The sequence below is a fragment of the Psittacula echo genome (genome assembly GCF_963264785.1).
Source record: "Psittacula echo genome assembly, chromosome: 1".
NCBI lineage: Eukaryota > Metazoa > Chordata > Aves > Psittaciformes > Psittacidae > Psittacula > Psittacula echo.
This window is the reverse complement of record NC_137735.1, coordinates 91,640,887-91,667,818: the sequence shown is the minus strand read 5'-3', so window position 1 is coordinate 91,667,818 and position 26,932 is coordinate 91,640,887. Positions and strand designations below refer to the sequence as shown.

General features: G+C 38.9%; 1 protein-coding gene across 1 annotated transcript in view; it reads right to left on the bottom strand.

Moving 5' to 3' along the window:
* The window catches only part of ALDH1L2 (aldehyde dehydrogenase 1 family member L2), a gene marked incomplete at both ends in the record, with an annotated part of 32,800 nt that extends 6,289 nt beyond the window's left edge, over positions 1-26,511 (bottom strand). Inside the window, 17 exon segments of the mRNA XM_080629065.1 lie at positions 364-451; positions 807-912; positions 1,018-1,088; positions 1,805-1,955; positions 4,152-4,279; positions 5,351-5,470; positions 6,670-6,817; positions 7,703-7,794; positions 9,224-9,349; positions 9,709-9,843; positions 10,906-10,995; positions 12,574-12,675; positions 13,665-13,830; positions 17,885-18,119; positions 20,315-20,456; positions 26,342-26,416; positions 26,419-26,511. Of these exon segments, the coding sequence (XP_080485191.1) occupies positions 364-451; positions 807-912; positions 1,018-1,088; positions 1,805-1,955; positions 4,152-4,279; positions 5,351-5,470; positions 6,670-6,817; positions 7,703-7,794; positions 9,224-9,349; positions 9,709-9,843; positions 10,906-10,995; positions 12,574-12,675; positions 13,665-13,830; positions 17,885-18,119; positions 20,315-20,456; positions 26,342-26,416; positions 26,419-26,511 (2,068 nt within the window).
* Between the last annotated feature and the right edge of the window lie 421 nt (positions 26,512-26,932).

Sequence of the window (26,932 nt, the reverse complement as noted above, 5' to 3'; positions counted from 1 at the left end):
GTCACAGTCACATTTAAATACTTTCAAGTGATGATAAAATTAGGAGAAAAAAAGAAGTTTTAGAATCAAATAAAACATGTTTCTCTGTAATACATTATTTTTCAGAGGGTTCATGCTATTCGTGTGATCTTGTACAAGGTGTAGGAGGCTGACAGCTCTTACCACTAGCTAGAGCCAAGTGATATACAGATATTTCCCATTCTGTTCTGGAAATATGTGACATTGCTATATGACACAGTTGCAAGCTTACTATCTGTGAAGACACAAGTGCTTAGGTAATAGGTCTTCAAAAAGGTAAAATGCTAGTTCACCAGTTTTAGCATGACCTACTCTTCCCATAAAAATGATTTGTTCGAGTTTTACCTGAACCAGGCAGAATATTTATAACACCCTTAGGAAATCCGGCTTTGGCCGAGAGTTCTGCAAACTTCAAGGAAGTCAGAGGTGTGACCTAAATAGAAACATGTAGGTTAAGTCTCCTATTTTAATTAAATGTGTGATATCTTTTTCATTCAACGTATCTCAATTTTGATACAATACTGATCTTACAGTATTGACAATTAAAAGTGATGGCTTCTTGCAGAAAAGAATTCATTCTTGAAAATGAGAGTAACATCAGAGCAGAACTGAAAACAATCAGTACCTTGTATCATCATGGCGATTTGTATTATTTTACATGCACTTTAAAACATATGACACAGGCAACCTATGGGTACATCTGACAGGTCATATGGGTGAAATTGGCTAGATTGCCTGAACAAATAGTGGAGTACCTGAGCCACCTATATGTTCCTTCTTGGTTTTACCTGAGCTGGCTTGAGTACGAGTGTGTTGCCTGCAGCCAAGCATGCTGCACTCTTCCATGCAAGCATCATCAGTGGGTAATTCCAGGGGATAACAATTGCACAGACACTTAAGGTAGGGAAAAACAGGGAAAGATTACGGTTTTGATGGCAGCTTTTTAATGGCTTCTCTGTATGTCAAGGCTGTCACTAAGAAATAAAAAGCTATACTTACCCAATGGGCTCTTTCTTGGTGAATGTTAGATTATGGTTTGGACGGGCCTGGTTAATTGGAATTGTAGCACCCTAAAATAGAGAGGGGGGACAAATCTTGGTACTGTTTAATCATTTCTATTACAAATATATTTGCCATGTAAGTATGTTTTGGAAAGCCACAGAATAGGCTTCAAAACCAGAAGCATTTTTACATCAGAGAAAGGGGCAGGAGTGCTTCTACTGTATGGTTTCCTACTATGCATACTGTAGTCAACTCCTGATTTTCAGTGGCATGAAGTAAGCGCATAGATAATAAAAGTATGGAAGAACAGAAAGTGAAGGCCTGATGGACAAAAAGAAGCTGAATTATATTCTTGATTGTGGATTTTAAAGATACTTGAGGAAAAGCTGTTGAACCTGTGCCATGTGCTGTGCCACCAGGCAAACTCATTGGCCTGGTCAGAATGTAATATAGCTCATGAGTCTCTGCACTTATCTGCATGATGACAACAATGACATTCTACTCCATGAATAATTAAGACCTTACTAAGCATGCATATCCACTGTTACTCCTCAGCCAACTTCTTAGATATTTAGAGTCACATTCTAAATCCATATTCTCCAGTCGGAAGCAAACTGTCCTTTCTTATTGCTAGGGAAACTCATTTTAGGTAAAACTCTAATTTTACTTTGCTTTTTGATTCCTTGATTACATTTGCTAACAATGCTTTTTGGCACTGTATCAGGAAAAAAAGAAAAGGTAGAGAAGCACTGACATTGATTGTTTCCTTTACAAATTCACTTGCCTGAATTTTGTCACACCATCCAGCAAAATATCTGAATGTTTGCACAGACATTCCAACATGGGTCTTCAAAGCTAATGTGTAGACAGCTCCTGAGTCAATAGACTCTATTGTTGCTAACTCTTCTTGATGTTCTTCCATCAGGTCTGCAAGTCTTTAATAAAAATGTTAAAAATCCACATCAAAAATAAATTGCATCTAACCACTGATACCCTAAAATTATATTTGGTATGGCAATTTGGTAATTAAAATAGCATTCTCACTGAATTTTGAGGTGGAGCACTGGAGCCACTGCTCATTTGTATCAGTAAGAGCTTGAACAATTGCCTGTTAAGCCTGCATATGTCTTCACATTGGCTATAGTAGACACTGGATGACAATATGAACTGCGAAAATTTACCTGATTGTTCCTATGGTTTTGTAAGTAAAATAGTAATTAGAACAACTGTACTTCTTTCCTGGTGTACTACAAGGAGCCAATTATAGAAAATCAGGCCAGTAAGTTAGAAAGCAAATACACAGTAACATAAGAAATGTCAGCTAAATAAAAGTACCAGGAAGGAGTACTTGGGATCCTAGCTTAAGATTTGAGAAATCCAGCTTCCTAATGCTATTTTATATTGTCTGAACTTGGGACTGAAATATTTGAATACTAAGTGCTTCCAAGGCACCTAGGTGTCCAAAGACGTAGCTCCGAAGCTGTTATCAACTTGAATTTTATATGCATTTGAAAATCTGTACCACAGTCTCCTTGGGCCTCAAGTTCTCCATCTGTTAGATTATGAAGCAACACAATGAGGTGTAAGAAAGACTGCGGTAAATATTATTGAGTTAATGGTAGCTGAGTCTTTCAAAAGCATATCTGCACAAAAGATACATACACTTACAAGGAGCTCTTGCAAATTTAGCTGTTCCCTGCTCGGGCAAAGAGGCCTGTCTGCATGAATGATTTTTTACATTCAGTCTTAGATCTCTCACATGGAAGTGAAACACATGCATCAATGTTTTTTTTAAGCTTCTGTCTGTGTTTTGGTACTCAGGCATATAACCAATGCTCCCATGTGATTTTAAGAGCTTAACCAAGTGCATTTTAGATCCTGTAAAGAGTATTCAAAACTGGATGTGAAGCCTATTTTTCCATTATATAAATTCTATCCATTTAAAGCATTTTCAGAGATGTGGAAAAATACTCTTTAATACATGTTTTAACTTCGAGACCCAACTACAGGTCAGGGCATCAGCAGTAGTATGTAAAAGAATGCATATAGCATGTCAGGGACAAAGGAGAAGGTTCAATTTAATGCATGCTTAGTATCTTCCATTAATGACCCCTAAGACAAATTAGTAGAGCTAAGGGTTTTAATGGTACAAACCTTCTCTTTGATTCAGCACACAAAATCTCTAGTTTGAGCAGAGGCCAAACTGAAAGGTGCCTTGTTTGAATTAAGGTTGACCAGAAAGAGACTTCATTCGTATTGGGAATGGTTTGCAACACAAACACCTTGGTATTAGCTACCCTGAAGAGCCAGTCACCTAAGCAAAGACGAGATTTAATCTAGGAATAATCTATGCAGTGTAGGGGAGTTACATTTTCCATATGCCCAACAGTTATTCTTGCAAATCTTGCAAGTGTAAAACACAGAGCAGTAGTTCAAAGACCTTAAAAGTTTCTATTCAGGGCAGAGTTAACTTAGGTTTTCACACACTATACATTCCTAGTGCAAATTAAACCCAAGTTCGTATATGCTTTGAATCTGTGCACGCTCATGAAAGATTTATGTGTTCAACTGTATTAAATTTTAATATGAGTTCTGACTTGCCCATTTTCTGTTGTAATGACTACTCAACTTCTTTACAAGTCCTGCAGGCCTTTTTCTGAGGCCTCATCATGTATTTTATGAGACAAGGAGAGTTTTCAGTATAGCTTTCAATCTCTTTTGCTAAGATGCCTGCAGTGTTTTGTGAAACATGGCATTTTTGAATACTTTTTTTTTTTTATATTTAATTACATCTACTTGGTTCATAAGGATATGGTAAAAGAGTGGAGGGGAAATTACATCTAAAGTATTAAAGAAAGTAAAAAGTCTTACAGCTCTATAAATGTTCAAATATTAATATACAAATGTTCTGCTGCATTTACTACAGCAGGACACAGATCTGTGTATCCCAAGTGCAGGATCATGTTCTTCCCTGCTCCTCTTCCTTAGCTACCAGTCTAGGCTGGCAGTCTGATTCCTCTGACAGTGAGATTATGAATATCCATCATAATTAGAAAAGGTATGGAACAATGCTTCAGAGTAACAAAACAGATATAAGAAGATGAAACAAACGCAAGCTGCCCTTCACATACCTGTACATGAGTCGCCCTCTTTCCCTTGCATTCATTCTTCCCCATTCACCATTTTCAAATGCCTCCTTTGCCGCTGCCACTGCCTTGTCAACATCAGCCAATGAAGCAGAAGACACACTGGCTATTACCTGTCCAAAGGTACCGTTGTGTTAGCTCAAACTGAAAGGCTGGGATGCAGACTAATACTCCTTCCTCCTAAACTTCTTGACTGGGTATAAGCAAATACTTAATATCCTCAATCCCAGTAGTTTTCACAAGCAGAGTCAGGCTGCAAAAACTTCAACCACACTTCTTCGTCACAGCAAGATGCTGTGATATTCCACTGGATTTCACCCTCTCTTTCCATGTGTGAAATCACTGTGGTATTCCAAAAGTTGGAAGTCTTCATATGTGGTATAATGATCTGATACCGAAATATGCTAAAATGTTTAGTATTTTCTATTTCTTAGAAATGGAGCTTCTATTACCATAAACCACCATACACACACCCCCCATATTTTATGATGACTGAGTTCTACAAATGCACATCTTGTAAATCCTAACACAGAATTGTTATTGCTTTTATTTCATTCTGTAATGAGTTTCAGGAAAAGCACCAGTCTGACTTCTGATAATAATGATATTTGTGGCATTGATTTCAGCAAAATTTATTTACTCCATAATTAAATGGCAATTACATGGACATGGAGGACTGATGTACGACTGTATGCATTTTTCTATTGAAAAGTTATTTTTCTTACTGGGAATTTAAAGGGACGTTTTGAAGTCACACTTGCTCTAAGACATCAGACTTGTGAAAAAAAGTAAACTAAAGATTGAAGTTGATGACTGTCAGAAAATATATATAATAACCTAGATCTAGAAGAAAAACTTCTTTAGCAACTAAACTTCAGCATTTTTTGTTTGCAAAGCTAAACAAGAATGAAATCAAAGTAAAACATACAGCTGGGTATGGAAATCTATGTAATAGCTGAAGTGGAAATAGGGGGGTTTTTTGCTGTTCATCTTGACTGAAATGGAAAAACTGTAGAATGTACAAACTGAGAAGTAAATTGAAACTTCACATTATTTCTAGGGGTTGTTTAATGTGTGCTGTACTTTTTTGAAATTAGCACTATTCAGAGTTAGTGGTTTAGATTTTTTTAATAGGCAAAGAAACTGAAATAAACTGGTATTGATAATCTTCAGAAATTACTTACTGATCCATCTGCTGGATTTATGGTGTCATATGTTTTTCCATCATCAGCATTTATAAATTGCCCATTTATGAAACACTGGTATGGCATATTCACAGTCATGTTGTTCATATTTTTTGAAACCTAAGGGTGAAATAAACAACAAATTTATTTACATTTTTAATAACTAAGATTTTAATGTAGCTTAACAAGTTTTGGTATCAGCAGCCAACGTCCAGATGCATTTTAGCATCCTAAGTAGCTGTTAGGAGTGGACAAAAAAGTAAAATGAAACAGAAATCATATTTTCTCCAAATGCCAATGACTATACTCTGAGATAGTTAAGCAGATTTCTTCATTTCTTATCACAGGATCTCTATATTCAAACCAATACTAACCCTGGTTAAGGTTGGTCTTAGTGGACATCAGTCATAGAATCATAGAATAGTTAGGGTTGGAAAGGACCTTGAGATCATCTAGTTCCAACCCCCCTGCCATGGGCAGGGACACCCCACACTAAATCATGTCACCCAAGGCCTCATCCAACCTGGCCTTGAACAGCGCCACTGATGGAGCATTCACAACTTCCTTGGGCAACCCATTCCAGTGCCTCACTACCCTCTCAGTAAAGAATTTCTTCCTTATATCCAATCTAAACTTCCCCTGTTTAAGTTTTAACCTGTTACCCCTTGTTCTGTCACTACAGTCCCTGATGAATAGTCCATCCCCAGCATCCTTACAGGCCCCCTTCAGATACTGGAAGGCTGCTATGAGGTCTCCACGCAGCCTTCTCTTTTCCAGGCTGAACAGCCCCAACTTTCTCAGCCTGTCTCCATATGGGAGGTGCTCCAGTCCCCTGATCATCCTCGCGGCCCTCCTCTGGACTTGTTCCAACAGTCAAAACAGGATAATTCCCATACTCAAGAAATCCTGCCTTGCTTAATGATTTAAAAACCCACAAAATCCTCCTCTCACACACATTTTTTTAAGAGATTCTGAGGAGAAAAATCTAACACTGTTTGCCTGTGCAAAGTGGAAGGCCTAGAGCCATTCTGACTAAAGCATATTGGCAGGAGAGTGCAAATATCTGCCCATGTTTAAGCTACTCCCCTGTATGTTCTTGTTCTTCTGGTTTCTGGAATATTGTTAAGTGATATTACATATATACTTCCATTTCAAAACGCAAATATGTAAAAGCAGAAAAAAAAAGTCACAAATAAGAGTTTCTATAATCAAATATTTGTTTGCTTTTCCTACTGCATCAAGCAGTCCAATAGCATTGTCTACCCTCCCCCAAAAAAACAAGAAAGACTAAGCAATAAAAGCAGAATAAAAGGTCTTACATAATCAATGACTAACTCTTCTTCCTTGTCTTCTCCTCTGAATTTTCTGACAGCCATTTGAATGAAGTCTGCAAACTTAGTGGCCATATACACATCTTCATTCTGTAGTTGAAGCCCACTATATTTCTGTTTAATCTCTTCTAGCATTCTAAAGATGTTGAAGAAATAAAAAGTTTAGTTATAAATGAAAGAGTTCTTCAAATAATTGAATCATTAGAAGGTTGAAAAGGATCAAAACTCGGCACCAGTTTGCATGCATCTGAATATGCGTGTGTGTTTCTCTGACAACACTGGCATGGAGGATGTGCATTTTACTGAAATCTGTTGGCTTAATTGGAGGTGTTATGGAAAAGAAAATGTCAGTTCTGGAATACTCTTAGGTAAACTTTTGGAAATAAATGACAAACAGAACATACTGATAAGATAAAATATTATTTGGGACTACTCTAACCCGACCATGGAGAACATTCAGAGCTCTATGAGACTGGTAAGTAATATGGACAACAATCAATTTGTTAAAAAAACAAACAAAACAAAACACTGAAATGCTGGTTTTATGTTACGGCCTGGAATAGCTAACTTTCATGAAGAAGGTAGCTGAGGTGATCCCAACATCAGACGAGCTCAATGCACTTGTAAGCATGGGCTCGATTCTTTCTGTGAAAGGGTACTCTTTCTCGCTGTGGAGTTCTTTGTTCAGCTTCCTAATCAGCCCCCTGGTCTTGAGATACTCGTCAGTGCATGCAGACAAGTTTGGGCATCACCACGCTCCCCCCATGGGGATGATGTTTCTGAAGCTATGGGGAATTTTCCTTCAGTAGAAAGATCAGGATTACATCAGTATGTCCTAATTTGTGGAGCAAAAGCATACCTCATTTTCAAAGGTAGGAAAGGGAATAGTTTGAGTATTGGAAAATATAAAGGGATTTTTTTTTTTTAACACTATTTGATCAACCCTTATTTAAAAGCACCAGGACAACTTAGTTTCCATTAACATTGGCTTCAAAATGTCATTATTTTGAATATTTTTTACCTCACAACATGCATAGAGGATGCTCCGGATTTGAAGAAGTCTGTGGAATCCTCAATTACAGCAACATTGCTCAGAATTCCCTTCCAAATAGCCTAATAATACATAAAAATAATGGAGGCAATAATGAATAATCCTCTAATTGCAAGAAGTATTTCTCAAACTGTATTTTCTGTTGTATCTGTGCCTACAACATATATTATCTCAAAGGATTCTAAAGCAGAAAATTAATTTAGGGTAGTCTGTAACTGTCTGAAGACCTGATGTTAGCCAATAAATTCATCAGCATAATTAGTTTATCTAAATCTATTATTTTGTTCATGGTAATTTCACCTAATCAGGCAAGAAATCTGAATGGTATAATGCTAATAATTTTCAGGCTCATTTTTTTAAGATCTTTATCCTCCAAATAGTAACTTCCCATTGCATTCTGGGATACATCAACAGCAGAGGCAAGGACAGCCTGGAGCACTTTGTGTCTGGATTGATGGCATTTCTGGCACCTGGACAGAGCTGAGAAGTAGTTTAAGCTGCACACATGAGATGGACATTTCTGCTAATATGAATAGTGAAATAACTGGTAAAGTATTATTTCAATTAATTACAATTAGGTTTCAGAGTTAGCAGGCCATGTTATGAATAGAATAGTTTATATTTCCTTTTGCTGTTGTCTCAGTCAGTCAATAGCTCCAGGCAGCATTCAGGTTGCTGGCAAGCAGGCTCAAGGTATTCTTGAAGCAGCAGTTTAAAATATTAATCCATCAAGCTGCCAGACCTGTGCCAAAAAGTATTTGCTCTGTAGGAGAGTTGGCAGAAGGGAAGACATCTGTGATTCATTTGCTCTGGCACAAAACTTTAATGACAAATGTGGCTTTCAACTAAGCCCCTGACACTCACTAGAGAGGAATGGATTACAGGAGAGGACAGAAAAGTACCTCTCTGGCTATGACAGTTTCCTGCTCCAGCTGCCCCACTGCTGCATCCCTCTGCCGCCTAGCACCTTGCGTGTAGCTGTAGCAGAAAAGAGACAGTGCATGCAGGTACAGTGAGAAAACTGCTGCTCTTCTCTTTTAGGCTCCTGTTCTAAGACTCCCTGGAGCTTGTTTAACAGGACCACTCTGAGCACATCCTAGTGAGTAACAGTACAGTGAAGAAAGGTTTTCATAACTGCCTAAGGTTTCCATAACTGCCTAGGTCTAATCAGTGTTGAAAACCTCACTGTTGCGAGGCAAAGCTCCATTTGTTTTTCCTCACTCCCACCTTCACCATTAATAGATATTTACCATAACTGACCCTGCAATCACTGTCTTTGTATCACTGGTATCTGAAACAAAACTTTCTAAAGTGATGTATAAGTACTCTAATGAATTCCCAGTTTCACCATAATTAATGTCAGTAACTAAAGATTCAACCTCATACTCTTTGAGGAGTACATTTTATCAAATGTGAATAATTGGCTGTAATGAGAACTATGTAATACTCTTGTCTGAAGTAATATCCTACTAAAGCAGTTTACCGAATTACCTTAATATCTTCTGCCATCTTTTTCTCCTCTTCCGTAAGTTCCAGGGCAGTTGTTTCATCAGCAGAGAAGTACTTAGATGCAGGGATCATTTTTCCATCCTCAAATTGCAGATTTCTCACTAGTACCTGAAAATTGAGAGGATGTGATTTTAAATTATCTGGGACGTAATGCATTCTTGTGAGAAGAGTTTTTAGGCATTAATATGGTTGTTGAAATAGTAAATTGCTTGCAGTAAAGTTCCTACCTGCCTTTCAGATTCTTTCCTAGTGTTAGTACATTTTAATCCATATTGGAAATGAATATGGATTAAGTGAGAAGCAAAACATTAATATCTTCTCCTAGGATGGTAGAGGATTGATAAACTCCAAGCGAATTAGCTGTCTGCCATTAGCAGCTGCATTTGTATAGCTTGACAATTCTATCCTACTTGTACTTCTTGCTAGTTACTCTGTCCATGCTCATGGTTGCCAGGGTGAGTACTTACCATCTTCTCATCATTACCAAAAATGACTAGACCATTCTTGGTTACAAGCCCAGGTCTTGAAGCACCTTTTATTGCCAGCTCTTGTCCAGTGGGCACTGAAGCATCAAGTAATGATGACCCATAAAAAGTAACCACCTGGAATTAAATGGAATTAAAAGTGCACAGATTCTGAACAAGCTCTAAAATTCTAATAATGATACTATTTTGAAGCTTTAACATAATGTACATAAAAGTATCTAGACATGGGAAACATGTTACAACATTATTTCTGTATCTTCACAACCCAGGACATGTAAAACTTCAGAAGCTGCCTAAACCTGCAAAGCTACTTAGATGTAACTATGTGCATGCTGGAACCAGTGCAGAAAGGGAAGCACCATTTGTCAGTGCATGCTCAGAGTGAGAGACCAGCGGAAGCCTGGCCGTGACTGGTGGAGTCCAGCTTTGGTCCCAGGCTGGTGATGCTGAACACTGCCTCTCTTGGGCCGTTTCGCTCTTTCTGGGGTCCCAAATCAGTGACAGTTCCTAGACATTAGGGTAGAACCAGGCTTTGGAGCAGCCTACAGCAGGTGAACAATAGTTAAGTAACAAAATATGGACATCACAGTCAAGAAACAATGTGATCTGAAAAAATTTTATCTAAGTACAATGTGGACCAAATATATAATGCTTTTAACACACTGAAATGAAGTAGCTGGGTTTGGATAAAATGAGGTAGATTTATTTCTGCATATGATCTAGGCACAAATCTCTTTAAAATAAAACCTTTGTTATTTCAGTAGCTCACAGTGTTTCATTTTGCTGGTAATACTATGATGTTGCCCATTGTACAGCATGGGTTGCATTATGCTGCAATGCATGCCTACTTCCCGAAATGACTGGCACAGTCTGGTTCTACCCTTATTACTTAATGCTTTGTACAATGCCCATTTTTTTTTTCATATATTACTCTTATCTTTCATTGAATTAAATGGATCTATCATTTAAAGTAAAATATCTTAACTATTGTGTTCTGTACATTTGTTTAGGTGCTTGTTATAGGTATATACAAAACATGCAGTCACCAAATGAGAGCTACTCCAATGTAACTCTTATTTGCATTCGCCTGTCTGCAGACACCTTTAGTTTTGTAATAAAAAAAAAGGTCAGAAAGAAGATATAGAAATGAATAAGATATTTCTGGTTTTAAGACCATACCTGCCCATCTATTGTTGCCCATGCTCCAGGCACTTTATCATGCCCTCGAATCCAGTTGTGCAAAGATGCTGCAGGTTGGTCCCAGGAGATCTAGGAAATCAAGACATGCCACCTAATTCTTCTCTGTTTAGGTACAAATCAAGTTAGTAGTATTTTACTATATAAGAATTACAAATTCTCCCTTCTTCTCTTTCAACCATTCATACACCTAGAATACAGTAAAGGTCTGGTCTAATAAAAAACGATCAGTAATCTCCAGATGGCTAATCACCAAAGACCCAACAAATGGGATGCTTTTAGCTCTTCTGTGTTCCGCGCAGTCTATATCTTTTCATAGATTCTTCTTCTCACACTAATATAATGAAAGTATAACTCTTGCTACTGGGTATTAATTCATAAATAACTAATATTATGACTAACAAAGTTAATAAGCATAGTATAAATATAAATAAGTGTATGTCTGGGGTATCACTTTCTGCTGAAAATGATCTGTTTATAGCTTGGATTCTAAGTTCTTTACTAAATCTACAAGCTTCTATTAAAATATTTTCAAATAATTTACTAACCCTTTATAAATTGTTTCAGAAATAGGATCCCTACTACAATTTGCAATTCCTGCAAGACTTTGAGAAAAAAAATGTTTTAAGAATGTCATGTATATTTAATGTGTAACACCAGTGAAAATATATTCTTTTATCTTTGCAGTATCATGAGTATATGTACAAAATGACTAAAGAAAGTATCAGAATAGCTATTAAATAACAACACTCTGGTATCCAGCATCCTTCTTAGTTTAAGCACAAAGAATATTTAGAAGTAAGTTATAAGCCAATGAGAATAGTTACACAGCAGGGAGATTAAGCTAGTTCATTCCAAGGAAGCTCCCTATATGTTATATTAAAAGGATGAATAAAAATATCCTTATTCAAAGCTATTTATTTCTAAAGCAAGTCAGGAATTGGACTATGATAGAAAGCATCTCCTACAATACTTCAGGTGGAAAGGGCTATATTCACCATGGACAACAGACTGAAATTGTTGGAATAATTTTTCCTTTTTCTTTTCTTTTTTCTTTTTTTTTTTTGTTAGGTTTTATACTGGTCTAGAAAAGAATTCACTATCATTTTATGGTGGACTTCCCAGCCATGAAGAAGATCCAGCTAATGTAGGGGGGGATGCTTATATAATATAATTCTTACATGGGTGTTTAAATAAATTTTTTTATCTGTTGTTTATGTGACCTTTTTTTTTTTTTTTTTTTTTTTTTCTGGTACTTAAAGGAAAGGTGCCACATGATTTTCCCAACATCAGATCCATTCCTGGTAAAGAATTTAGTATGGACTGCTGGTAAACTGAGCTATCTATTCAATGCTGTATTTAAAAGTATGATAACATATTAAGAACCCACTGAAGTGTAGCTGCTATCTAGCTGTGTGTAGATGATCCCAGCCTGGTGAACAAACACCAAGTTTCTAAATATCTGTAACTGCTGAAAGGGAATAGGAACTTACCTGGGGCTCCACTACATCCATCATTGGAGTTATCCCAGGAATAAGAGGTGAAGAAACAACTGCGTTAAAATTCATGTTAACTACATATTACTACTATTGTAATCTGAGTTAATAACTTTTTTAGTGACATGCGTGAATGCAGTGTTCTTTAACATACCTCTGCATTTTCCTTTTTCTGTATGCCTTCGTATGTTGCCCCTTCCTTAGGCTGAGGTATACGAGGGGCCTTACCATCAGCAATTAGATGTACAGCTTCCACCTAAGTAAAAAAGGAACAGATTTAATGTTAGCTTGGTTTGCCTTTTTGCTCAGTCATACTCAGTCATTACTCTACAGCAAGAGACTTTCTGCCACAAGGGGAACTGATTTATTTTTAGAAACTAAGATTACCAAAACCTAGGCGACCAATGCTGCACTGATTGACATACGCATAGAGTCATAGAGTCATAGAATAGTTAGGGTTGGAAAGGACCTTAAGATCATCTAGTTCCACCCCCCCTGCCATGGGCAGGGTCACCCCACACTAAACCATGTCACCCAAGGCCTCATCCAACCTGGCCTTGAACACTGCCAGGGATGGACCATTCAGAACTTCCCTGGGCAACCCATTCCAGTGCCTCACCACCCTTACAGTAAAGAATTTCTTTTAAACCTCTTTGACAAAAGAAACAGCCTCAGAAATTTGGTGAAAGTGCCTAGTCACCATACATATACCAGCTGCCTAAATTCTGCAGGACAAGAATGTGGCTCTGTATGATTACATCCCACTCTTTTTCTTTCTGCAAAAAGTTATTTCTCTGCTTTTAAATGGAGAGAGAACAAAAATCTCTAAGAAGGCATGCTGAGTATTATTTACGCATTTTCTTTTCTTCATTTAAAAGCAATGCAAAAAAAGGACAAGCATAGAAAATCCAAAGCAAATCCACCAGGGCTTTGAATATAAAACACCATCCCCCCTCCTCTTTTTCAAGAAATCTGTGGAAAAAGCCATATTCCAAACAAATTTGACTTCTTGCCTTCTGTGGAAATGGGGTTTGCTCTGCCTGCTGCCAGCAACAAATACTCTGAGGCTTCCTCCTCAGCTGTTGTGAAGCAGTGCAAGTCCACTGAATTCTAAGATTTGACTGAGCACCACAATGTCTTCCTTCCAAGTGCATGCATCCTGTCTGTATTTCCTCTACTCTCAAACTCAAACACATGCTTTTCTATTCCTCTTAAAATGCTGATATTTAATTCAGCTAAACATACCATAGCCTTTACTCCTTCTGGGAAGAGAAACCGGTTATACAGGTCATCCACAGTATCGTTTTGGCCAACATCACATTCTCTCTGCAGAAGGATTGGTCCAGTGTCCAAGCCATCATCAGCCCAAAAAATAGTAAATCCTGCTTTCTTATCTCCATGAATTAAAGTCCTGGACATAAAAAACCAGCCTTAGGGTAAGTGCAGACAGTATAAAAGTAGTCAGGGATATAAATCCTTCTGTTACACATTCATTTAATTTAGATAGATAGAAAAGAAAATCCTAACTGTCTTTAATACCAGTTTCATTGTTCATTTCATAGTCAGGAACACACAGTTTTGATACTGCCGATGTGTGGTTTCCACAAAGTGACATAAATGCTGCAACTGAATCCAGTGTGTCTTATCACACAGTTCATTGTGATAATTATTTTTAAAGTATTACTAGTGGTAAGACACACAAAGCAAAAGATGTGCAATAGTTATGATGTAATTTGAAAGATGAAGCATCTAGATAGCATATTGTCTCAATAATTCATAATTGTTTACTGTAATTAGCTAAGCCTCATGACTTACCTGTAGGTCAGAGAGGGAAGTACAGTTGTCGCACAGCTGAAAAAGGTCTAAGTTGGGAGTGGAAAATGATAGATATGCAACTGTTTAAAGAAAAGTTAAGGGAATTTGTATCCAGCCAGATTCCCAGCTGCTGTACATGAACATACAGCCCTGCTTAAAATAGATCCGTGCTGATTTACATTAGCTCAGGATCTGCCTCCAAGTCTGAAGGGAACTTCAGCCAGTTAGACCTTCCAATTTTCCTTTGGAACTGCATGTGCCTCAGAATGATGGAATCAAACAGAAGTGTGTTTAAGGGAGCAGCCACAAATGGAGAGATAGATCTTTCCTTCATTGTTTTAACCCTTTTTATCCGTTCAAACACCAATGCAGTTTTCAGTAAGACTTATCTCATGCAAGTATTCCCTTGGCAGTCCATATACAATAGGATCACCTGACATCTGGTTTATACACTTGAAATTTCAAGTGTATAAAATTTTAATTGTAAAAATATTAATTGACAATATTAATTGTAAGCACTGAAAACTACACAATTAAAATGAGTAAAGCAGACATTTGTGCAGAACAAAGGACAAACTCCAAAGACAACTGGGGAAGTTGGCAAGTAGAACAGAAGTAAAAGCTTTACAAAAGTTTTGTTAGCCCGTATCAGATGTTTCACATATTTGAGCTGCACTTTTTATGTTTTATATTAAAAATTCCAAAAGAGCACCCTTGTGAGAGGTGGATGACCTCAGGATGGCACTGGAAGAGAAGAATATATTGCGCGCAAACGTCCCTGATTCTGAATAGGTGACGTGATGAGAACTACTGTGTGCCCCCCTCCTCTGTCCAACAGCTCCCTCTGCAGACGGCTGCTGATAACAAACTGGCAACAGCTAGAAAAGGTTGTAAAGGTTGAAGTGAGGAATTCTCAGAGGACCAGGGCCCTTGATCGTCCCTGGTGCCCCTTTAGCAATGCCTAATTCTCACAGGCTTCCTCGGTCATGCTGTGAAGGAAAAAAGTCTGATCAGGACCAGGGCTGTAGCCACAACATGTGAAAGAAGTTGTGATGAGAGCAAGGTGTGCGAGGATGAAACACAAGAATGGCGTGAGAATCCTATCTTAGATAAAAGTCTTAGGACAACAGCCTTTACCTGAGAAAGCAGAAATAGATGTTTACAGAAGGAATATGCAAAATAGAGCAAGATTCGTCGTATACCTTTGGGAAGCACTCCCATTTCTTCATCTCAGGAAATTCCTGAGAGTTTGTATCTACATCTTCCTGTGGAATAGATCTTGATTAACTTTTCCCCTTCTAGAGCTGTCTAGATGTGCAGTTTCACCTTTTAACAACAGACTGCAAGTCCTCCTTTATTTAATCAAAGTCTACTGCCTGACGTCTCTGCTGGCTGACCTCTGACTTTTGATTAAGGGTGAGCAATCATTTTCATGTCTTTCATGGCTAAATACACTGCTAGCATATTTCCTTCACAATGACCTTTTTTCCAGTCTGAAGACTCTTAGTATTCTATCATGTGGAGACTGTTCTATACCTTTGACCATCTTTCTTAGCCTTTTCTGAAGCATTTCTAGTTCCTTCATCTTCTAACTTAGATGCAAACAGTATTTAGGATCCATCCGTGGTCTCTTTTCTGAGTGACAATAATGAATTTGAATTTTATTACTGCTTACATATAGTCAATATTTTGCCCTTCATGTGCATTACCTTAGGTTTTTTTAACTTAACCTCACTTTCACGTTATCATATTCACCTACTTGTGTAGGAAATGTACTCTTTATTAGATCAAAATCAAAGCGACTGATCTAAAGTTTCCTCATTCCCCTTTCAGCCCTTTTAAAACTGGTATTCGCTTGCTGTTTTCCAGTCTCCTGCACCAATGCAATCTGAAGGAATACAAATGCTGCAGGCTGTCCCAAACGTGCAGAACCTTTGCTTGTCTGTCGCCTAGTCCTGAGAAGAGATTTCTTACTCATTCATCAGCTTAACAAAAGTTCAGCTCAAGAGAATTTTTCTGACTTATTCTGCACAAAGAAGGGCTCTGTGGTAATACAATCTCATGCTACTCCTTCCTGACTACCAACGCAGGCTTCCTACTGTAGTATTCTCTTTGACAAGCACTTTTTTAAAATCACCTCTGTCACTCTACACACCTCCCACCTTTAACGTATTTGGGAAAATTGTTATGATTCAATTTTAGACCTTTAAAAGGTTGTTTTGGTTTGTTTTTTTTTTTTTTTTTCTTTTTTCCTGGACTGCCTTACTCTCATTTTTCATCTGATTTGCCAGAGTTTATGGTCTTTTTGATTTTACTTACTTGGACACAACTGCCATTTTTGAAGGATTTCCTTACATCTCTAATAGTCTCCTCTACTCCTCTGTTTAAGTACTTCAGCTTAGCATTCTTTTTTTCCCATTAAGGATTAAAAATACAAAAAAAGTAAAATATGTTTTTGCTTTGCATCTACAATACTGTGTCTTTAGATAATCACCATGCTGCCCGTAAGGCTCTTTTAAAATTATTCCTTCATATAGGCAATTTCTGACTGAATTTAAACACTGCGATAATGGCATTTATGTTGTCACAAGTGTCGTGGTTTAAGCCCAGGCCGTAAATTAGAACCATGCAGTCTGCTTCCCCCCCCACTACTCTTTCTTCCACCTGCTCCTGGAGGGACGGGGAGGAGAATCGAAAGAATGTAACTCCCACAGGTTGAGATAAGAACAGTCCAGTAACTAAGGTATAACACAAATCACTACTGCTACCACCAATAATAATGATAAAGGACACAACAGGGGAAGAGAATACAACACCTCATCACCTGCTGACCGATACCGATACCTCGCCCCCTACTCAGCAGTGAATCAGACCTTCCGGGTAACTCTCAGTTCTACATCCTGGGCATGACGTGCTGTGGTATGGAATACCTCTTTGGCTAGGTATTTTGGGTCAGGTGTCTTGTCTCTGCTTCCTCCCGGCTTCCTCTCCTCTCTGGCAGAGCATGAGGCTCAGAAAGTTCTTGGTCAGAGTAAACACCAGTGTTATCAGCTCTGTTTCCAGGCAGAAAACCAAAAACACAGTGCTGCACTAGCTACTAAGAAGGAGAAAAAATGACTGCTACCGCTGAACCCAGGACAACAAGAATGTTAGATCTGAGTCTACTGTGGTATGATTGCAGTGTAGTTCTTTGACAGGAACATTTTGAATCTAGCTTTGTGTGTCACTCAGGAGGACAGCAAGATAAGGTTTTATTCTTGTAGATTGTCTTCTCTCTCCTCCTTTCCCTTATACTGAATCAAACCCCACTGTGACACATATCTAGTGCTTGTGCGGAATGAGCTACAAGGGCAGTGTCCTGCCTATGAAAACTCCAGATTGTAGCTTTGCCTTTGTAAGTAAAATATATGAATGTACAGATCACATCACTGAACTTCCCAGAGTAACAGCTGCACTTGAATTGGAAATCATAATGAATCTCAGGTATGAAATGCAGTTCATGAACCAAATACTCAGCTGCTTCAGTGAAGTTCCTTCAGAGCACTTGCAAGTCAACAGAACTGTTGATGTAAACACCCATTTACGTGAGTAATGGGTACAGTCTAGCATCCTAATGGGACACACACGTAGTTTCGATGCACAAAACTCACCAGTTGATTGCAGAAGCTCCTCTGTGGCGTGGCAGGATGGATGGATGGTAAATAATTGAGCCATGTTTTGGGCAGTCAATAACATCCATGGGGATGAACTGTGTACAGAACGGAAGGACATTTAACTCTGCTCCAACCGATTTGTAGGCTGCAACTACTTCCTGGATAGGCTTGCCTTTAGCTCTCCATTTGGGGAACTTAAAAACAGGAGTACCATCCTTCTCTGCTGCCAGTGCTGAGGGGCAAGAAAAAAGATATTTTTTTAATTCACATTTTGTGTTAAAAATCTAAACTGGAATCAGAGAGATATTGCATGACAAGTCAAGCAGATCAAGTGTATGATTACACAGTGCCCTTTGTACTGTTCTGCAAGCTGTCTAAACACCTTTGGCCTGGATATATTCCATTAATTCTGTCTTTTATTCTCATTCCTACAGCTTACTTTATTCTCAACTTTAAAGTCAACCAATGAAAGCAGAAAAGAATGATGAATGTTACTGACTACTTAACAATGACACTTAATTACTTGTCCAGTCAATTTGTCTGCAACTGATTTGGTTTAGAAGAATTTAATTTTCTACTTCAGCAATTTGTATGTGAATATGACTACGTACAACTAAGATTCATTTGTGTCAGCAGCATTTGGGCATATGGTGAAAATAATTACAGATGATAGTGGCCTTCAGTAATTTCTTCAAAATTCCGTTCACTGATGCCTTCTGGATATGCTTTTGTTTATCTGTGAGGCACACACTTTGTTTGAACTACACTCAAATTTAAGCTCAAAGATGAGAAAAAAAACCAACTGCGCTAACTGTAGAGAGAATTTTCAGGTGTATTCCATTATGCAACTGCTTAATAACTCATCACAGAGAGCAAGAGTCAAACTCTACATCTGTTAAGTTGTATGTGTAATAGGAAGAAAAGGGAAAACAAGAAGAGTTAAGGAAAATTCATCTGATTTATATTTCTATACACATTTTTATACTTTACTTTCTTTTTTTCACTTCTGAAATTGGATCTTGACTTTGACCTAAGCATCTTTAGCCTATTAACGTAGGTCTTAAGTAAATACTTAAATACAAGCCCATGGAAGTTACTGCGTACTGCAATTTCTTTTAGAAACAAAAATTGTAGCTGTCTGAGGATACAGAAACATTTTTAAATTTCACTTGAGACTTAAGATTTTTGAGTCATTTAGAAGTAAAAAGCAATGAAGTATCTAGTAATTTTTTTTAATATAGGGAGAGCAATAAACTAATTCTACGGTTTAGTTAAAGTAAATATACAATTAAAATCAATAGAACATTTACTGAATTACATCTGCTAGTGTAATAACTGTACAATAAATGTTTATATCATGTAAAAGTATTATGGGATGCTTCCAGAGCTGAAGAGTTGAATTGTTTTTTTTCTAAACAAATAGTTGCCTTCTCTACTTCTTCCAAATTAAATCTTTGTGATTTACTCTTTTAATGTGATTAGATCTATTAATGAGGTAGAATTACAGAATGCAATAAACTTGAGAACTATATGCTAGCTTGGGAGCACCATAGTCCACACAAGTCAAAGTTATGTTTGGTTCTTCTCTCATAAGAGTTCTGTAAAAACTTGTCAGGTCCTGACCAAAACAACCCCCAAAACTGAGAGAGACTTGAACTTTAGACAGCTCATAGAATGTAGGTTTAAATTTCAGATTATCCATGAAAGTACATTCCATTCTGGCACTTCTATTTGCTAATCATATTATTTCACTATTTTTGTGCCAGTGAATAAAAAAACCCTAAAAGGTTATAATTCAGATTATTCCAAAGTAGCTTCTTTGTCCCGCTGGGTCCTGTTCTATGAGTACAATTCTGTTGTCAAACAACAACTTTTTCTTTAGGAAGTCTAGAAAATCTTTATGCATCCTGACAGTGGAAAAAGCCAGAGCAAAGCCTCCTCTAATGTTTTCAGTCGCTTTTCCAGTCTAGGTGGAAGAGAAATAGGCTCTGCAGGTACACTGCAGCATACAAGCTTGTCAGGATGGGCAGAAAGCCAGGGATAAACAGTCTTGGCTCCACACCTTGAGTGTCACAGCCAGCAGTGAAACAGGTGACAGACATTTGTGCTTGAGTACTGGCTCAGCAACTGTTTGCTTTAAGATACATTTCTAGTTTAGAATTACCTCTGGGATCAAATAAAGTACAGAGATCCATTTATTTTTCAAATATCTTAATGTATGGCACTGTACGGCTAGAAACAACTTTTAAATACCAACAAGGTTAAACTGATTCTGGGACTTGTGTTTGTTAAAGCATAGTTCTTGTGTTGAATCAGTGTAATAAGGACAATATATGCAAGTCATTTCCATATAGATATCACCTCTCATGAGAAGGCAAGTTTGTTATGTATGCCTGTAATTTTAAGATTTGGATTAGTTACACTTACCCAAAGGATCAGCTTGTCCATTCTTGTCAGGCACTGTGAATACTCCCACAACTTTATGTCCCTCTTTTCTCAGCTTGTTATAAACTTCTTGCCCAAAAATACTTTGACCTATAAGGGCTAGCTTTAGCTTATGTTGATAAGCCTAGTAAAAAGAATTCAAACAGGGCATGTTATAGGATGCAAAGAAAATACATTAGAGCTTACATTTCTCTCTTGCACTTTCTTGATCAATGTTCATTTCAGTTTAAAGTGGAAGAGTCTTTCTATCCCAATCACCTTTGAAGGAATAATAATTCTTTTTTTCTATTAATGACAAGCAATATACAATTCTGAGAGACCGCACTTAACATGAAAGTATCATCTGATAATGTCACTGATGTTTATATGGCTTTCCCAGATTGTCATTAGACAGACCCACTGCTGGTTACAAGAGGCATATCAGGCTCCATGATCTTATTCAGATAGAACTAATGAGGTAAGAAATTGAAATACGTCTTTTGAAACAGATCCATAAAACACTTTTTCTAAGCATAATTTAGGTGCCTGGAACACACCCTTTATTACAGGGATTTACCCTATAATTAAATGGTATTGTATTATTTGTGGTTAATATGTATATGCCAAAGAAGATAAGCTTGCATTGTTCCTGCCAAGTTAAAGGTAATGAGCGTCCATTTGATCCTCCTACAAGGAAATACTGCTAAACATGAGGTTCCCTTGCTGGACTTCCACTGTCTTCTGCATTTGTATCCCACTTCACTAGACATGTGCTTTTAAGCTTCTTCAGACTGAGTATGTGGGAACAACTGCCCCAACTTTTTTTTTTAGCATAGTTAGAATCACAACACTACTATGACACCAGGATATCATGTACTGCTATGTTATTTAAGTGCTTGCACCCTGAGAAACTACCAATACCTTCAGAGTCCCTTCAGATTTAGGAGACAATTTTACTTCTCTCTCACCCTACCTCCAGTCCGCTGCCTCTAACACCTGCTTTATCCCAGAACTGGTATTTCTGTAGCTGCATGAACTGGATTAAGGTGCTGAGGAAGGGAGGCAGTGACCTACCAAAATGTGGCTTGTTCTTAGCTGAAACAGTTCATTTCACTGTCATGGGTCCTAACAGAGGTCCAGCAGGGGAGTAGGAATGAGCACGCAAGCACTGGCAGAAAGGTGGAACTATCCCTGTAAGCACTGCCTTTGCATTTTTCATCAGCTCCTTGAAACTTGAAACCCTTGAAAAACAAATGGACTAGCAAACCTGGTTATGAAGGAAAGGTCTACACAGGATATACATAAAACTTACCTTTCTCGAAGCTAAATCTGGTAGAAACTATTCCCAGACTCAGTTTATAAAGATACCTCCTCTTAGGAGGTATCCACATACCTCCCCCCTCTTCATTCCTAAGTTCAGCTTTCACAAATGGACTTCGACTTCCACTTTTTCTATATGACCCTTTAGATGCCATGAGCTTGGAATGATAAAAAATAATCAAAGCACTGTTTGAATATCTTAACCACTGGCATTTGTTCTGTATGTTGGCACTTGTATGATTTCTTCCTCCCTCCTCTTTTCCCTTTCTTATGGTGCTGAGAAAGGAGGATACTATTTGGGTTATTGATTGGATGGATACCAATGGTCTGGACTGCCAATCAAACCATATGAAAAAAATCTATGACAAAGAGAAATGTCTTGAAAAACAGGCTGCTCAAAACTGCAGTCCATTTTCTTGCAATTCATTTCACAGCTGAAATACTACAGATGTATTTTGCTGGCTTCAAGTTACATTTTAGTTGTGCAGCTGTCCTTAGAAAAGGGAGTTATGAGTTGGTACGTTCCATTACAGGAATACTGAAGTGTGCTTTTTATCTTTTGTATAAAACAATAGGAAATAACTATTTGGCCAGAGGTAGTATTTTCCCTCAGAATGAAACTGCATAGTAAAACTGTCACTGTATTACAGCATTAGTCAGCACTAATGCAACTGCAGTAGTAATAAGAAGATGCAAAGGTGGACATAACTCAGGCTCTTGAAAAAATCAGATTGTTATATTTGGCTGGTAAAAAAGACTGTGAGACTGGACATGATAATACTACCAACGAATGTTGCACTGCTGGCAGTATTGCCTAAAATATGACCATGAGACAAGACATTGTTCTGAATTACAATGAGCACAATTTATCCTTGCAATGCAATCCTTATGCAGCAATGCCCAAGGGATGCCGGTAGATCTTACTACCAATGCTTTATAACTGATATCTTTGCTTGTACAGCAGAAATACTGCTGAAATAAGCACTACAGAAAGTAATTAATCATCAGATTTTCCTATTTTCTTAGGCAAGTTGGAGGACTAACCTGCTGGATCACTGAACATGTTGGGACGGTATGAAGACTCATGATCTGGACCTGGAACTGGTATGCAGTTCCATGCATACAATCACTGTATTACTGTACTATGATTACTCGCTGATTACTGTACTATGCTAATTTACAGTGGTAGCCCAACTAATACTTTGAAGAAGCATTAAAGACAGTCCCAATGGGAATTATTTGACTTCCGTCCTTTTGTTAACATATCTCCATAAGAACACAAGACTGGAAGGGATCTTCTTACCTAATAGATCTAGTCCTCCTCCATCACAAGCAATCATGTCACAGGATTGCTTTCATAAATCTACCCAACCTCCTTTTTAAAGTACTGACTTGCTGCCCTCTGTTGCTTTTCTTACACTTGGCCAATCTTCCTGTAATTTTAAGTCCAAATTTATCACCATTTTAAGAACGACTTTTTCACCACTTACTCACAAAGTGTTAATAGCATCTGCATCCTCTATTCCTAAACTTAACTTTTAGTTCATGTTTCCCTGTGAATAAATCTTATTCTCATATTACACATTCCAGTTCCAAATCAGGAGTTGCTGTAAATCAACGTTGTTTCAGTAAAGCTACACATGCTTAATTTGTGTTAGCTGTGGCACTGAGTCACCAAATGGTGAGAAGCAAGCAGAGAACACAATCCCCAAACAAACAAATAAAAAAACCCTGGCAAAATTGAGAAGACTGCAGACTGTCTAAGTCCCATTTCTTCATTGTAGTGCACAAAAGGATTAGCCTGGCAGCAAATCAGCTCTGCTGTCTCACACTTACAGAAAGTTACACAGATGGGGACTGATTTCAACCTCAAGATGGATTTGGTAATTATGCTATGACCAGTGATTCTTGAGTTTCTTCTCCAATGAATGGTATATGTGTGTTGCGTGATTTCCATTAACATCTGGGTTAGACACGACAATTTGTTTGTAGTGCATTAACACATGCACTGCTGTAGGTAGAAAGCAGGAGCCAAACCCACAGACAAGCCAGGATTTCTACTGATTAAAAAAAAAGAAAAGAAATCCTGTATGTGGAGGGGCTTGCATGATCACACCACAGATTCAGTCCTTCATTTTTTGTTGTATTTGAAAAATTACAGTTGAGCAACTGCACGAGATCTTATAGCCACCCTATATCTTCTTCCGGAAACTCTCCTCAAGCATTTTCACCTAAGCTGAATTAGACTTGTTAAAGTGGGAAATCCTTTTAGAAGACTTTAATGTGGACATAAACACCCAATTAAAATGGAAATTCTGTAAGATTACAGAGACCTTAAAAACAGTTTGATGGCACATTTTGGCCAGTGTACCATAATGAATGTTCATTAAGAAGCTGTAGAAAGGAAGCTCATTAAAGAACACCACAACAAACTTGTTATTGAATAATGTGCCAGGTGGATACTGAATCAATATCGCTAACATATAAAAAGATTAAACTTTGTTGTGTCTATCAGTGATGTTGAGAGGTTATATTAGATGTCTTTTGCAGTTGCCTGGCTGACAACAGATGTATAACATTCATAAACAGATGCATGGGAAGGTTAATGGTCATGTAGTATCAGACAGGACTTTTTGCTGTACTTTTGTAAGGTTATCCAATTTCTAGTTATGGCAAACAATGCAATCCAGGTGGCTTATAGAGATCAGGCCTTTCTTTTATGACTGATCATAGGGTAATGTAGCTATTATGACAGTGCTACCAAAATGTAAGAATTTAGAAGGTTGGTGCTCACTGTACTATAATTCCATTGTTTTCATTGTCTGAACTTTAATTTCTTCATTAAACTTCTATTTTGCTTATATTATAACACAGATTAATATTAATTCTCCTTCCCAAACTCTAGTGCTCCCAGTTTGGATGAAAAAAAAACCAGATAAAGATAAGGAGCATAAAACCTGACAACTTCTTGTAGAAGCAGTCTTATCTTGGATGCTCAGCTATTTCACTGCCTCAATATGCAAGCACGGATTTAAGTTTCACTTCCCTAATTAAAAATTCTGCCCATACCATCTGTTGATACTGTACTGGAATTTATTTTACAACAGCTCATTAAAAACTATACAGTATTTTAATGTTGGTTTGTTTTGGGTTTTTTTTTCCTCCAAAATACCTAACCAAAAATAATGCAAATAAATAAACAGAATTCAGCATGGAGAAGCAGCAAGAAGCAGCCTGAAAAAGGCTGGTAACTATCTTGTCAAGTTCTAGTTCCTAACAATGAAAGACAAGTCCAAGAGCTACATTTTTTTCTCTCAGAAAAGCCTACTGTTACAAAACCTATCCATAGAAGGATATTTATTTCATAGATAAAAATAATATTCTGTTACTAGCTCTTCTGTATGTGTGTCAAACATTCAATTGGTTATCAGTTTCTAAACAAATCTCTTGAAAGCAAAGATCTAGCAACTGCTACTGTGGTTATGAAGCTTAGTATCCAAAAGATTACATTCTTTTATTTATTCGGTGTAATAATTTAGTGAAGCTAGTGAATATTTTCATATGTTACATCTTTGTTTTAAATTAATGTAGATTTTTGCCTCCTTTGAAAAGCAGTGTTGCAACTTTATTTCTACGGAGGTTCCCCCGACATGTGCTGAATGCCAGTGCTTCCAGACCGAAAGAAATCTATCGTAGAACCTCCCCTCCCATCTACACATCTAGAGGCAATGTGTTCTCACCAGGCATTCATTCACATTTTTTGGCACTGCTGACTGCATTTCCAAAAATGCTTGTGTTAAATCTCTGTATTATAATATGCTCATGTAGATACCTTCGGAGGAGTGCTGTCCTCACCCTAAACCAAGCAGTCAAATATGAAACAAAGAATTGCCTTTAGGAAAGGAAAAAATCTCCCTCGCAGCCTCACTCGGCTTGCCAGACCTACACATCTGGACAATTTGGATTGGGGAAGGCTTTCAGGGAGCAGTTACTTGCAAGAGTTCTGCAGTCCGTATATCTAACAGGACATAAAGGATGGCCTGGAACAAACATTCAGCTGTAAAAAACTAAACCACGGGATGCAGAGGAATTAATAACATCAACTTCAACCCGAGCAACCCACCACTATCCCAGAACTAGGAACTGGCCATGAGAAGGTCACAAACTAAATACGCTCCCCAGGCCAAAGCATAGGCTTCTTTCCGGCACTGGGAATGGACATGGTCCTTTCTAACCGAGGAATCAACCTTCACCTTCTCACTGGACAAATCCAGCCTGAGGGAGGCAGAGAACAACCACACTCACATTGTTCTCGACACAGGACTACTGGGACTTATCACAGCATCGCTAGTGCCTGCTTCCCGCAGCTTTCAGGCACATCCCTGCAAGATGCAGCGCCCAGATGATGGCTGCGATCCCGCCTCAGACCAGCCGGCCAAGATGCTGCTTCTGCGCCCAAACCAAGCCCCCTCTGGAGCCCTTCTGACCTTCCCGCGCTGTACGCGCTCTATTAAAACCCCAGCAGAGACAATACGCATCACATCCTGAGAAATGCCACCTCCCGCTACTTTTTTCCCCTCTGTGCTCGGCCCCTGGTTGCCCGCCGGCCGGGGCGACACACCGAGGAGCAACCCCCGCCGTTCGCTCCCGAGCACGGCACGGCACGGTGAGAGGAGGACATATCCCCGCTGCCTGCCCCGCGCCACTCACCGCGGCCGTGGTGCAGATCGTCCGCAGCAGCCGGGGGGCTGTCCGCAGCATCTTGCGGTGCACCGCCGGGCCCCGAGCTCCCTCGGCTGTCCGGCACCCGCGGCGGCGGCGGAGCGCCTCGTCTGATGCAACCCGCGCCGATGCTGCTGGCGCCCCGCCAGCGCCTGCATCCGCGGCGCGCGCCCCCGCCCGGGCCCGCGGCGACCGGCGCGGCGGGTGGAGGGCGGGAGCTCCGCACCTGCCGCTCCCGCTGCCCCCGCCAAGCCCCGGCGGCTGCACGGCAGGACCGGCCCCGGCCCCGGCGCCGGAAAAGCGGCGGGAGGCTGCAGGCGCCGTGCAGCCCCGGCGGGGTGGTGGTGAGCAGGGAGAGCGACTCTGCCCCGCCCCGCAGGGCCGGAGGCCACGGGCCATGGGCACCTGGACAGGCCTTCGTGGGTTTGAGTAGTACGCAGCACTCCCCTTCCGCCAAGGCCTCCACAGGGTCGGCGGAGAGATGGCCCCCGGCTTCGTCCCTTCTATCGAGGCGGTCGGGGAGACATTGATGTGAATCTTCTCTGGAAAGAATCGTGTAGATTAGCGTCCTGATTTTTT